Here is a 12,458-nt window from a genome sequence, read left to right on the forward strand (position 1 = left end):
TGTTGTGTTTGTGTGCTTTGAATCGTACATGGACAATTATTCTAAATCTTTGAATAAGACTAACCAGTTTTATTCTTTCCTCCATCCAGAAATGTCTCGTAGAATTCCTCCTCCGCCTAATACCGATGATGATCCCATGGAGATGATGAGAACGATGCGGGATATGATGCAATCTATGCAGCAACAGAATTCTGCTTTGGTACAGTAGAATACACTGGCCATGCAGCAACTGGAGGCTGCAAGGACATCAGCTGAGGCCTCTCAGAGGCAGTTTGTGGAGATGATGGCTGGTGGAAGAACTACTGCAGGTTCTTCATCTACTCCAACTCCGGTGCAAGAATGGACATTGGAGAACTTTCTACAGCACCGTCCCGCTAGATTTACTGGTCAGTGCACATTAGATGAGGCTGATCAGTGGCTGAGAGATATGGAGAGGATCTATCAGGCCAAGAGGTGCCCAGATGATAACAGACTATCCTATACAGAGTACCTGCTATCTGGAGATGCCAGTCACTGGTGGAGTAGTACTAGATCCTTGCTGGAGAGTACTAGTGTTCCCATTACTTGGGATATGTTTAAGACCAAATTCTATGAAGAGTACTTTCCAAGCAGCGTACGTTTTGCTAAGGAAGTTGAATTTCTCCAATTAGTCCAAGGTAACATGACGGTGTCGGAGTATGCTGATAAATTCAAACACCTTTTGCGCTTCCATACATTGGCAATGAATGAGGAGTACCAATGTAGGAAATTTGAGAACGGTCTGAGAAGTGATCTCAAGATCTTGGTTGCTGGATTTTGCATCAGACAGTTCCCCGTTCTAGTAGAAAGAACAAAGATGATGGAACGGATGAAGAGAGAATCTGACAGCCAGAGTAGCCAACTACTGAGAGTTGGTGGTCCAGTGACGACGAGGAGTGGATCTAGCTCCAGAGTGACTCCATACTCTAGACAATCTGCTTCCCATGGGTCTAGAGGTTCATCATCATCATCCCACTCATCTATGCCAGAGACTCCAGTGAGTGTTCCTGGAGGTATTCGCTGCTTTAGTTGTGGGGGACCTCATCTATTGTCAGTTTGCCCTTAGAAGGTCGGGTTTAGAAGATGCAACAGGTGCAGACAGCCAGGGCACTTCGAGAGAGATTGCCCTATGGGTAGGAGGACTGTTGTTCATCCCCAGCCGGCCAGCAGATCTATTCAGAGGGGTGGTGTCAGGCCCCTTGCGATAGGCTGAGTTTATGCAGTGACTGGTGCTGAGGCTACCAGCTCAGGTAACCTCATTATTGGTAGCTGCTTGTTGCGTGAGAAGACGTGTATGGTATTGTTTGACTCGGGGGCAACACATTCTTTTATATCGGAGGAATGTGTTGAGAAGTTGGGACTAACAGTAGAGAGACTGCACTTCGATCTGGTGGTATCTACACCAACATCTGGGTTGATCAAGACGTCGAATGTTTGTATTCGATGCCCGATCGTAGTGGAGGGGCGTCGGTTCAAGGTGAACCTCATCTGTTTACCTTTGCAAGGATTAGAGATCATCCTTGGTATGGATTGGTTGTCCACCAATCATATTCTCCTAGATTGCGGCGAGAAGAAATTAGTATTCCCTAATGAGCATGAGTATCAACCTATATCACTCGGCGTTCTTAGACAGGAGATCTTTGAGGGAGCTAGTTGCTTCCTTGTCATGTCTCACTTAGAGGGAGACTCCTCCATGCCATTAGATCAAGCTGCCAATCTTCCAGTGGTAGCTGATTTCTTAGATGTCTTCCCAGAGGAAGTTCCTGGTCTACCTCCTCCTAGAGAGGTAGAATTCTCTATAGACCTTGTGCCACAAGCAGGGCCTATATCTATTGCTCCTTACCGTATGGCGCCTATTGAGCTTGCTGAGTTGAAGAAACAGATCGAAGAATTGCTTGAAAAACAATTTATTAGACCCAGTGTCTCTCCCTGGGGTGCTCCAGTGTTACTCGTAAAGAAGAAGGATGGTAGCTCTCGTCTCTGTGTGGATTATAGACAATTGAACAAGTTGACAATCAAGAATAAATACCCGCTGCCTAGGATTGATGATTTGATGGATCAACTACACTGAGCGGCCATTTTCTCTAAGATTGATCTAAGGTCGGGATACCATCAGATTTTGGTAAAAGCTGATGATGTGCAGAAGACAACTTTCCGGTCTAGGTATGGCCACTATGAGTATGTGGTTATGCCGTTTGGTGTGACCAACGCTCCGACTATTTTCATGGATTACATGAACCGGATCTTTCGACCGTTCTTGGATAAATTTGTCGTCGTCTTCATTGATGACATCCTTATCTATTCTAAGACAAGAGAAGAGCGCGCGGATCACCTTAGAACAGTGCTTGGAGTGTTGAGAGAAAGGAAATTGTATGCCAAGCTTTCTAAATGTGAATTATGGATGGAAGAAGTACAGTTCTTAGGCCATGTGATTTCAGCTGGTGGAATTTCTGTTGATCCAGCTAAGGTGCAAGCTGTATTGCAATGGGAAAGGCCTAAAACTGTTACAGAAGTCAGAAGCTTTGTTGGATTGGCGGGCTACTATCGCCGTTTTATTGAAAATTTCTCAAGGATTGTGGCATCGCTGACTCAGTTGACACGGAAGGACCACCCTTTTGCTTGGACAGATAAGTGTGAAACTTGCTTTCAGGAGTTGAAGCAGAAGTTGACCAGTGCTCCTGTACTCATTATTCCAGACGCAGGAAAGCCCTTTGAAGTATTCTGTGATGCGTCTCACCAAGGGCTTGGGTGTGTATTGATGCAAGAAAAGCGGGTTGTGGCATATGCTTCAAGACAGCTGAAAGTTCATGAAAAGAACTATCCGACTCATGACTTGGAGCTAGCAGCTGTAGTCTTTGCTTTGAAGATCTGGAGACACTATTTGTATGGCTCTCAGTTTCAAGTGTTTAGTGATCACAAGAGCCTCAAATATCTATTTGATCAAAAAGAGCTGAATATGAGGCAGCGTCGATGGATGAAATTTCTAAAGGATTATGACTTTGATCTTCTGTACCATCCAGGGAAGGCTAACATTGTAGCAGATGCCTTAAGCAGAAAAGTAGTGCATATGTCTGCTTTGATGGTCAAAGAATTGGAACTTGTTGAGAGCTTTAGTGATCTAAAGCTAGATGTGGAAATTGAAACTGATGGGATTAGATGCTGCAAACTGGTGATACACAGTAGTGTTTTTGATAGAATTATGGAGGGACAACTCATAGATCCAGAACTCATGAAATCTAGATCATTGATTGACACTGAGCAAGGGAAGTGGTTTAACACCGGTACAGATGGTATGCTAAGGTTCAAAGGTAGAACCTGTGTACCAAATAATGATGAGCTAAAGAGAATAATCTTGGAGGAAGGCCACCAGAGTCGTTTTAACATGCATCCTGGCATGACTAAAATGTATAAGGACCTGAAGATGTCGTTTTGGTGGTCAGGCATGAAGGCTGATATAGCTCGTTTTGTTTCATCTTGCTTGACATGCCAGAAGGTCAAGATTGAGCATCAACGTCCTGGAGGTACACTTCAGCCATTAGATGTCCCTGAGTGGAAATGGGATAGCATCGCTATNGATTTTGTTACCCATTTGCCACGTACAGTTAGAGGTCATGATGCGATCTGGGTGATTGTTGATAGATTGACCAAGAGTGCTCACTTCTTGGCTATCAGCTTGAAGATGCCTATGTCCAAACTTGCTCAGCTGTATATTAAGGAGATAGTGAGACTTCATGGCGTACCTTCTAGCATAGTGTCTGATAGAGATCCGCGCTTCACATCCAGATTTTGGTAGGCTCTACAGATGGAGATGGGTAGTAGACTGCAGATGAGTTTTGCTTATCATCCTCAGACCGATGGTCAGTCTGAGAGGACCATTCAGACACTGGAGGACTTGATTAGAACGTGTGTCTTGGATCATTTGGGGGCTTGGGATGATGTGTTGTCATTGGTAGAGTTTACCTATAACAACAGTTTCCAAGCCAGTATTGGAATGGCACCGTTTGAGGCATTATATGGGAGACGTTGCAGGACACCCTTATGTTGGTTCCAGGAGGGTGAGTCTGTACTGACTGGGCCAGAGATTGTACAACAGACTACTGAGAAGGTGAAGTTGATTCAAGGGCGGATGCAAGCTTCTCAGAGTCGACAAAAAGCTTATGCAGATGAGAGGCGCAGGCCAGTGGAGTTTGAGGCTGGTGATCATGTATTTCTGTGTATTACCCCTACTATTGGTGTAGGTAGATCAATCCGCGCCAAGAAACTGTCTCCTAGATACCTTGGTCCTTACCAGATCATCAGACGCATCGGACCAGTTGCTTATGAGATAGCTATGCCTCCTCAGCTAGCTAATCTTCATCCAGTGTTCCATGTATCTCAATTGAGAAAATACATAGCCAACCCTACTCATGTAATTGAATCTGATGATGTGCAAGTCAAAGAAGATCTCTCAATGGAGGTGCAGCCTGTGAGAATTGAGGATACTCATTATAGGCAATTAAAAAGGAAGATCATCACTCTTGTCAAGGTTGTTTGGGACAACAAAACAGGAGACTACACTTGGGAACTAGAGGACAAAATGAGAGAGTCCTACCCTCATCTGTTCTCAGGTAAGCTTTAATTTTCGAGGTCGAAAATTTTTGTTGTTGGGGAGAATGTAAAGCCTGGGAATTTTGTCAAAATGGAAAAGAGACAAGTGGCAATCAAGTGGAAAGGGGAAAACTATTTAAAAATAAAAAATAAAAAAATAAAATTAGATTTTTTATTCTTTTATTTTCACTTAGAAGCTTTCAGCTCCTTTCACATTTCTCTTCTCTGTGCAAACCCCTCCCAAGTTCTTTTTTTTCCTTTCATTACAATCTTCCCCTAATTCTACAAAAATTGAACAGTAAAATCTTCCTCCTGTAGATACCTAGAACATCTTGGCAACCAAAAGCTTTCATCTTCACCAATTTCATTCTGCTGCCCGGAAAAGGTAAATTGTTCTTCCATCTCCTCGCTGTATAAATTCCAGAACATGCAATCTGCAGATTGCATGTGATCTCTGTATTCTTTCCTTCAATTTTCTTTTAAATTCTGCATGTGAAAGTTATTCTGATCACAAATTCGTGATCCATAGGGTGGGGGGCTAAAGTTTGAAGAGTTGGAAGGATCATAGTAGAAACTTTGAACTGTTTTGGGCAGAATCCAGGTAAGGGAAGCTGGATTTCATTTTTGTTCTGTGTTTTATTATTATCATGAATGAGATTGTTATTTGTGATAGTGGTAGTTGAATTGCATGTGTGAAATTCATATGAAATTGTATGGTTCTTGCTTGAAACAATGAAAATGTGAAGTAAAAATAATCGTATTAGCCTGTGTTTGATGTGAGCTGACAGTAGATCATTTCTGAATTGTATGATTAGGTTCATGTTGCAAGTTTTATTGTTTTAGGATGAGAATCCAGATTCTGCAGAATTTTTCAGTGTATGGCTAAGTTAATTTTTCAGCTTTTAAGTCAAATTAAGGAACTTGGGTAGGGAATTTTTGAAATAGTGGTCCANCTCTGAAATAGGTACTTAGTACAGCTTAGGATANTTAATTGTGACTCATTAGGAGCACCAAAATGACCAGAAANAGTTTCCAAGTGGTAATTTAGAATTTGAGTCTCTAAGTTAATGAAATTGAAGTATTAAATCATAAATTGATGCATAAATACTAAATTAAGGGATTAAGAACGCTTAGAACCAGTTAGNCAAGTCTAATTAATCACATAGATCAAGTTGGGAGTGTTAGAAACTCATTAAAGTGTCTTAGATGTACCAAAAACCAGAAAAATAAGGTTGCTGTCAAATACTGATAAGAATAATCGATTATCTCACTTGATAATCGATTATTTTAGTCAGAACATCATATTTTCTTCAAAGTTCTCGTAAATAATCGATTATCACATGTAATAATCGATTATCATACGTAAATAATCGATTATCATATGTGATAAATCGATTATTGTTGTCAAGAAAGCATCCAGGACAGTTTTGAGTGGTTTTAAGGGTTCCNGGTATCATTTCTGGACGTTCTTTAGGTCGTTCTGGGGGTTTTTGACCCTTCCGGAGCCATTGGTGAGGGTCTTCAAGCTATTTGAATTACTTAAGTATTGGTAATTAAAGGTTATAAAGATAACTGTGTTTTCTTTTCTTTTTCTTGTGTGCTGATCCATGTATGATTTTTNATTTATCTTGTATGACTTTAATTAGTATGGTATGATGAACTGTGAATGATTAATAACTTAAAATCAGTAAAGAAGGGATGGTATATGTATATAAGTTGATTCAATGATTCAAGTGTCATCTNTAGGTGAGATTTAAGTTAAGTTCTGGAATGAATATAGGAAGCTCNGTCTTGGGGGTTTCCCTTAAAGCTCTAATGACTATTCAATCTCNCTTAGAGAAGATTAGTTCATGTGGTGAAGAGCAGTAGGGGGTCCTAGTCTTGGTTGTCTCCATTGTATATGGGCCAAGGTGAGTGATAACGGACTAACCTTGTGTGTGGTAGGGTGAAACCCATTGGCAATGGCTTTGCAAAGCAGTAGAGGCCACCACAAGTGCATAACCCGCCATAGCTCGATATTCATTTCGGGTCCGGACGAGTCTAAGTCTAACACTACCTAATAAAACTATAACTCATAATCTATTAAAGCTGTCCTTCTATGATTGCAATTGCTTGTATGTCTCTTTTACTTTGTTTAATTTAAATTGATTTGTATTCTAGCTTACCCTTGCTTTGTTTGCTGCCTGTTTTGTATGTGCTTGTTTTCTCTTGCAATAATCATCCAAATTGGATGTGAGCAGAGGCAGGAGAGGCCCCTCTGGAACAGATTCTAGACGTTCCAGATGTTCTTGATACTGCTGATGCTGCAGAGTAGTGTAGCTCAATTCTTTCGTTGTGTATAACTTAGTTTTCTTTACTCTTTTCCCTTTTGAAAGACTCTATACTGATATGTAGAGCTTATATCATATTTTGGATGACTGTATTATATACACTTCATCTGCTACTACTCTTAACTGCTTTATATTATTATAATATGTTGCATTCCACTTGATATGAATTATACACATATTTTGGAATGTTACATTAAGTCAACAGTTATCTCTATAAATTAAAATTAACTTATACTAAAGAGTAAGAATTCTCAATTCAATTACATGAATATTAACCGTTGAACTAATTTTATTATGGCCAACCATATATATCTTTTCTTAAAATAAGTGTTAATTCAAATGTGCAATCATCTCAATCATACTCCTTTTACGAGTCATCTTATATCATAAACAATTTATTCCAACGGTGGTGACTAATGCCTTTCAATTTCATTCCTTATATTTTCCAAAAGCTGAAAAATAACCATAGAGAATGACCAAGAATCAAACGGCAAGCAGCTTAATATCGTACCACTGCCGTCAACCACCATGCATTTTTCAGACACATCGAGCAATCATTATCAACGTCTTTTCTCTCATTTTCCTCCTTGCCAAATAAAAACGAGAAAAAAATGGAAAAAAAAAAAAAAAACTGCAACTGAATTCACATAACTCAACTTCAATGCCTATAACATTGGAAAAACTGATTAAGGTAACCACAAACACTCCCCAAGTGGTCAACGACAAGGACATAAACGACCAGTCAAATGAAAAATCAATGTAAATACAAATATGATAGTCAGTTAGATTTTGCTTTAAATGCAGGACAAACTAAATCCATAGACGACCAAACGAGAAACATTGATTTTCAGTGACCAAGTGGGAGTGTAATTATATATAATATAGACATCACTACAGTCGTGTATTGTTTGGGTCAGGCCTTGGACAAAATGATAGATTAATTTAAATTTCATAGATAATCAAACTCGTTTTGTATCAGAAGAAAGAAGACCCATCTGCTCTGTAAGGTGATCCATACGTTGAGTTTTGCTCCATCCATTTTCCGTTGGCTGGACCTCGTTCCCGTTGGGTACATCGGCAATATTGGTGTCGATATCCTCTGGAACTGGAGTCTGCAAAATTTCATCCCAAATAGAAGGATTTCCTAAGAAATCATCAATGTTATCAGGTGAAATAACCTCAAAATCAATGGGAAATGACCCGGCATCGCCCAGTGAAGGATCCATATATCCCTCATCCGATTCAGTTGCCATATAATTTTCTTCGGGAATATCAAGCATATTTCCTACCACCATCTCTGATATTGGAGGAAGATCAGGGATCAACACATCTGCTTGAGAAACGGGGATAGAAGGCTCACCATGTCCTCCATCCTTTGTAACATTTTCAGAAGCTACTGCTTGTGGTACAGACGGAATTTCAGGTTTAACAGTCGGGTGAACATGCCCTTGGGTCCCAGTAGCAGCTGGAACGTGTGAAGACTGCACCGAAGCTGGAGATACCTCCTTAAGAGTGACTCCGGAAGTCCATCCTGAAGAGCCACTACTGTCCATTCCACTGGAAGATGATGAAGCATCACCAATGATGTACTCCTCGGGGTTTTTATTAAAAGATTCTACACGAGAAGTATCCCATTTCATGATCTGCTTAAGCATGGCTTTTGCAGCTTCATTCGCCAGAGGTTGATATTTAACGATTTGCCCATCTGGAGTAGCAGCACTCACTGTTTCTGCAATACCTTCCTGCTTGAGCCTACGCTTTTTGTTGACTTCACTTATGCGCCTATTGCTCTCATTTTGTTGTTGTACAAACTGAGCAAAGAATCCAGGGCTCTGGACAGCTTTCGCAAGGAATGACATCATTTGCTGCTGTCGTTGCTCCATTCCCTGAAGACGCTGAACCATTGTTTGCAACTGGTTATCAGTGGTCTGTTGCTGCTGCCTCAATCTCACAAGCTCTTGCATGAGCACATTCTTATCTCTTTTAAGCCTCTCAACCTCTTCCTCAAGCCCAAACTTTCCGACTTCAACACATGCCCCTACTGATGAACTCTGTCCATGGGGTTGCTGAGCTTGTTGATGATTTTGACCATGGGCAGGTTTTCTTCGTGTTATATTCCTAAGCAAGTGCTTTTGACCCCTCAAAAAACCCTCATTTGCAAATTCCCAACGGTCTGGATCGACCTTTCTGAAACCCTGATAATGATAATCAATTGATGATGTTAGAGAGAGAAAGACAGGACAGATGTCAACACACTCCACAAAAGCACAGAACTTGATTGATATATAGAACAGTAAAGTATGCATAGCTAAACCTAAAAAATAGATTTAGATGATAAGCACATTCAAAAACAATATAGCAAAAGGATGCAAGAAAGTCTAACCATGAAAAAAAAAAAAATTCTAACTTCCAATATGATCATGTGGATTTCCTCCACAAGAGCAACTGGAACCAAGCTTGAAATGAAAGCTGAAATGTTATGTACTACACTCTCAACCCGGGTTCAGTGAGGGGATAATCTAGATGTAGATGTTTTACTAATCCCACAACGGATATACACCACTTTTACAGCCAAAAAGTCTACCACTTAATTACTCAATTAGGCTGGGGACAGTCTCATGTACACATCTTATTTTAAATATTTACTACTGAACTCATTCATTTTTGCAATAAGAAGCAGTGGAACTCGTGTATCAACAACTTCAGCCTTTTCAAGAATTCTGCAGGAATTAAATATGACAAAGCTAATCTCCACCAAAAAGAATAAATTATTTATGTGAAACAGATCTGGAATGTCAAGAAAGGAACTGAACTAAAATGAAATTCACATTTCTTTTCCAACGGAGTTCAGAAAATCTGAAGTAGTGGCAATAACCAAATACACTGGCAGGTAGCCTGCTACGTTAACAGGAAGACCGGAAAGAACTTAGTGCAACCCTGATTCAAACCTCATTAGTGTTTTGATATTACAAATTATGCTTAACTCAGCAATACACTACATAGCACTATCCTCGTATTATAAGAAATTTGCAAGTAGTTTAAAAGTAATATGCTTGATCATACACAAAGATGTACTAAAATGAAATGAAATATCCACAATATAACCAAATATTGAAATTAACAAAAAAAATATCTACATATTCTTGTATACTCAACTTTTTTTATGATAATAAGCCTCACAAAAAAGCAAGAGGAATACAACTTTTTAATAGTTCATATTATACTCTAAGTTGAATTTCCTAAAGTTCGAAAAATGTTTTTTAACATAACATTCACATGGAAGTATTGACTAAAGTATCCAAGTCTCATAGTAGTGTCAACAAAAGTGTCTGTGCAGACGATTCTTTTTTTTTTTTTAATTGCGAACCTATTGAGGAGTGTTTAACATGTAGAACATATCGAAAAACTGTGACAGTTCAATAAAGAAGTGTATTTGTGTTTCATATGAATACAACATCTTCGTACTATCCGAAACCCACAGACCTACCTCTATGACAACTGATAAAATCCACAATATAGTTGCAAAGTTTGCACAATCTTCCTAAATGCAATCAATTATCAAGCAGGCCTGGCTTGTTGTTTACAAATCCTAATCCTCAGGTCATCTTTATGATTCTTCCTATAAAAACTGAATTGATAACAGCAGTACCAAGTATCAAAAGTTTCTGCTTACACAAAAGTTAATCGAGTATCTACAAAGAAACATAGAAACAGCCTCTGGCAACAAAGGCCTAATGTAACTGAATAAAAAACAAGAGCAAACCATGGTACGATATGTCGATATCATCACAACTTTACAGCAAGAATCTTTTCGTAGACCCCAAATTCCTCTTCACAACAATTCGTCAGGTGACAGGTCTATCCTTCACACAATACGTGACACCTGATATACAATTCTTCACTAAACTAGTAATAATAAAGTAACTGATAAACCTGAGAACAGCTTTGTCAGTCTACTTTCATCTTCTGCTTCATCTATTTACTGATACAAGGAGGATAATATCTCAAAACTGTTGTCATATTTTCATACACATAAACAAAATGACAAATCCTTATCCCACGATAGTCCTCTTCCATATATTACTTAAGCAAACAAATAGTTAAATACCATCAAACTTATGAATCATACTAATACACAACACAACATCATCGAAATCAACCAACTATTATTAGCAGAGTGGAGTAAACATAAAGAGAAGGAGAAAAGAAAAGGGAGAAACACACATAAGTGTTTAACTGTCTAACGAAGCTGGAGAAGTTGTTGTGTTTGAAGTATTTGGGCAAAAGGTCCCTGGCAAATTCGGGTGGGTCCCACACGATGAAGCTGTTGTTGGTTGCGCTCCATGACACGATCGCGTCGGTGGAAGGGTCTTCGACCATGTCGTAAGTCTTGCTCAGAAATGGCGGCGGCGCGTTGGCGTTCGGAATCGGCGCCGCCGGAGCAGACGCACCGCTATCCATGTCGCGAAATTGAACTTAAGTAGAAAAGGGGAAAAAATAGGGTAATTAGGGAAATATGCGTGGCATTGTTGGAAAAAAAAAACCCTAAGTTGTTGGAGAAGAGAGAGGAATTGAATTAATTAGATTTGAGAATGAGAAGAAAAGAAAAAGGAAAGAGGAAATGGATTGAATGAAGGACTTTGCGTCCTCCAATTACTCATTCTGTACCCTCCCAACATACCTACATCATATTTATACATTCAAATGTTCAGTGCCCATGCTACACAAATAATAGCACTGCCTTTTAATATATTATATTATATTATTATTATTATTATTATTATTATTATTATTATTATTATTATTATTGTAAGTTAGTTTTACTAAATGAAAAGACATAGCCCTCCAAGGAACCTTTGTATTGTATGTAATTTAGTGATGTCTGCATGCTAATTTTTCGATAAATGTTTCTCAAAATTGAGTAAAGTTTATCCTATTAGAGTACATTGTTTTATTTGTCTTTCTATTCATACTATATTTGGTCTCTTATGAAAATGTTTTGAAAAACTTGGTCTTTACCATAAGATTACCCCATCAAAACATTTTTTAATTACTCGATAATTTTATCTCCTAAAATTAGGAAAACATTATTAATAAAACTTTAAGTGCAGACTTTTGTACTTTTATCCGGATGTAATGTTATTTTACTTAACACTAAGTAGAACTGATTCTCTTGGTAAATATTCGAATTTTTATTAATGTAGGAGAAAAAGTAATTTTTATGATAGACTTAACTCTCGTTAATTAAAGATAGATGAATTAATTTGGTAGAAAGATATTAATGATGTCTCAATTATAGGTGAGAAAATATATCCAAATTTTGAGATAAACTCGGTTTATATTATTTTAAATTTAAATTTTATTTTTTGATTTTGAAAATCTAAAATCAAGATAGGTTTAAGTTGAGTTAAAGTAAGGGAAAAGATGGTCTAATTAAGTGGACTTTGAACCTAACCGAATCTCTATTAAATTGGTCTAGATTAAAGATCGAGTCAAGTCAGTCTCAACCTAAGATCGATTAAG

General features: G+C 38.6%; 1 protein-coding gene across 2 annotated transcripts; it reads right to left on the minus strand.

The window, feature by feature from the left end:
- Positions 1-7,573: 7,573 nt before the first annotated feature.
- On the minus strand, positions 7,574-11,618 carry LOC106777785 (heat shock factor protein HSF8). Of its 2 annotated transcripts, XM_022787369.1 has the most exons (3): positions 11,160-11,286; positions 10,699-10,818; positions 7,574-9,130 (listed from the first exon to the last, which is right to left on the minus strand). In XM_022787369.1, exons 2-3 carry the CDS (start codon positions 10,720-10,722, stop codon positions 7,895-7,897), a joined length of 1,260 nt encoding a protein of 419 aa, XP_022643090.1. In that variant the 5' UTR covers positions 10,723-10,818; positions 11,160-11,286; the 3' UTR covers positions 7,574-7,894. The 2 variants fall into 2 exon arrangements, with proteins under 2 accessions (XP_022643090.1, XP_014521025.1); XM_014665539.2 differs by lacking the exon at positions 10,699-10,818 and having other exon boundaries at positions 11,160-11,618.
- Between the last annotated feature and the right edge of the window lie 840 nt (positions 11,619-12,458).

Source organism: Vigna radiata, chromosome 11, assembly GCF_000741045.1.
Source record: "Vigna radiata var. radiata cultivar VC1973A chromosome 11, Vradiata_ver6, whole genome shotgun sequence".
Taxonomy (NCBI): Eukaryota; Viridiplantae; Streptophyta; class Magnoliopsida; order Fabales; family Fabaceae; genus Vigna; species Vigna radiata.

Excerpts from the sequence above, each read along its gene's own strand:
- LOC106777785 (XM_014665539.2), bottom strand. The coding sequence starts at position 11,396 with ATGGATAGCGGTGCGTCTGCTCCGGCGGCGCCGATTCCGAACGCCAAC. Across the intron at positions 9,131-11,159 it reads TTAGACAGTTAAACACTTAT|GGTTTCAGAAAGGTCGATCC; the intron begins GTGTGTTTCTCC and ends TATCATTATCAG.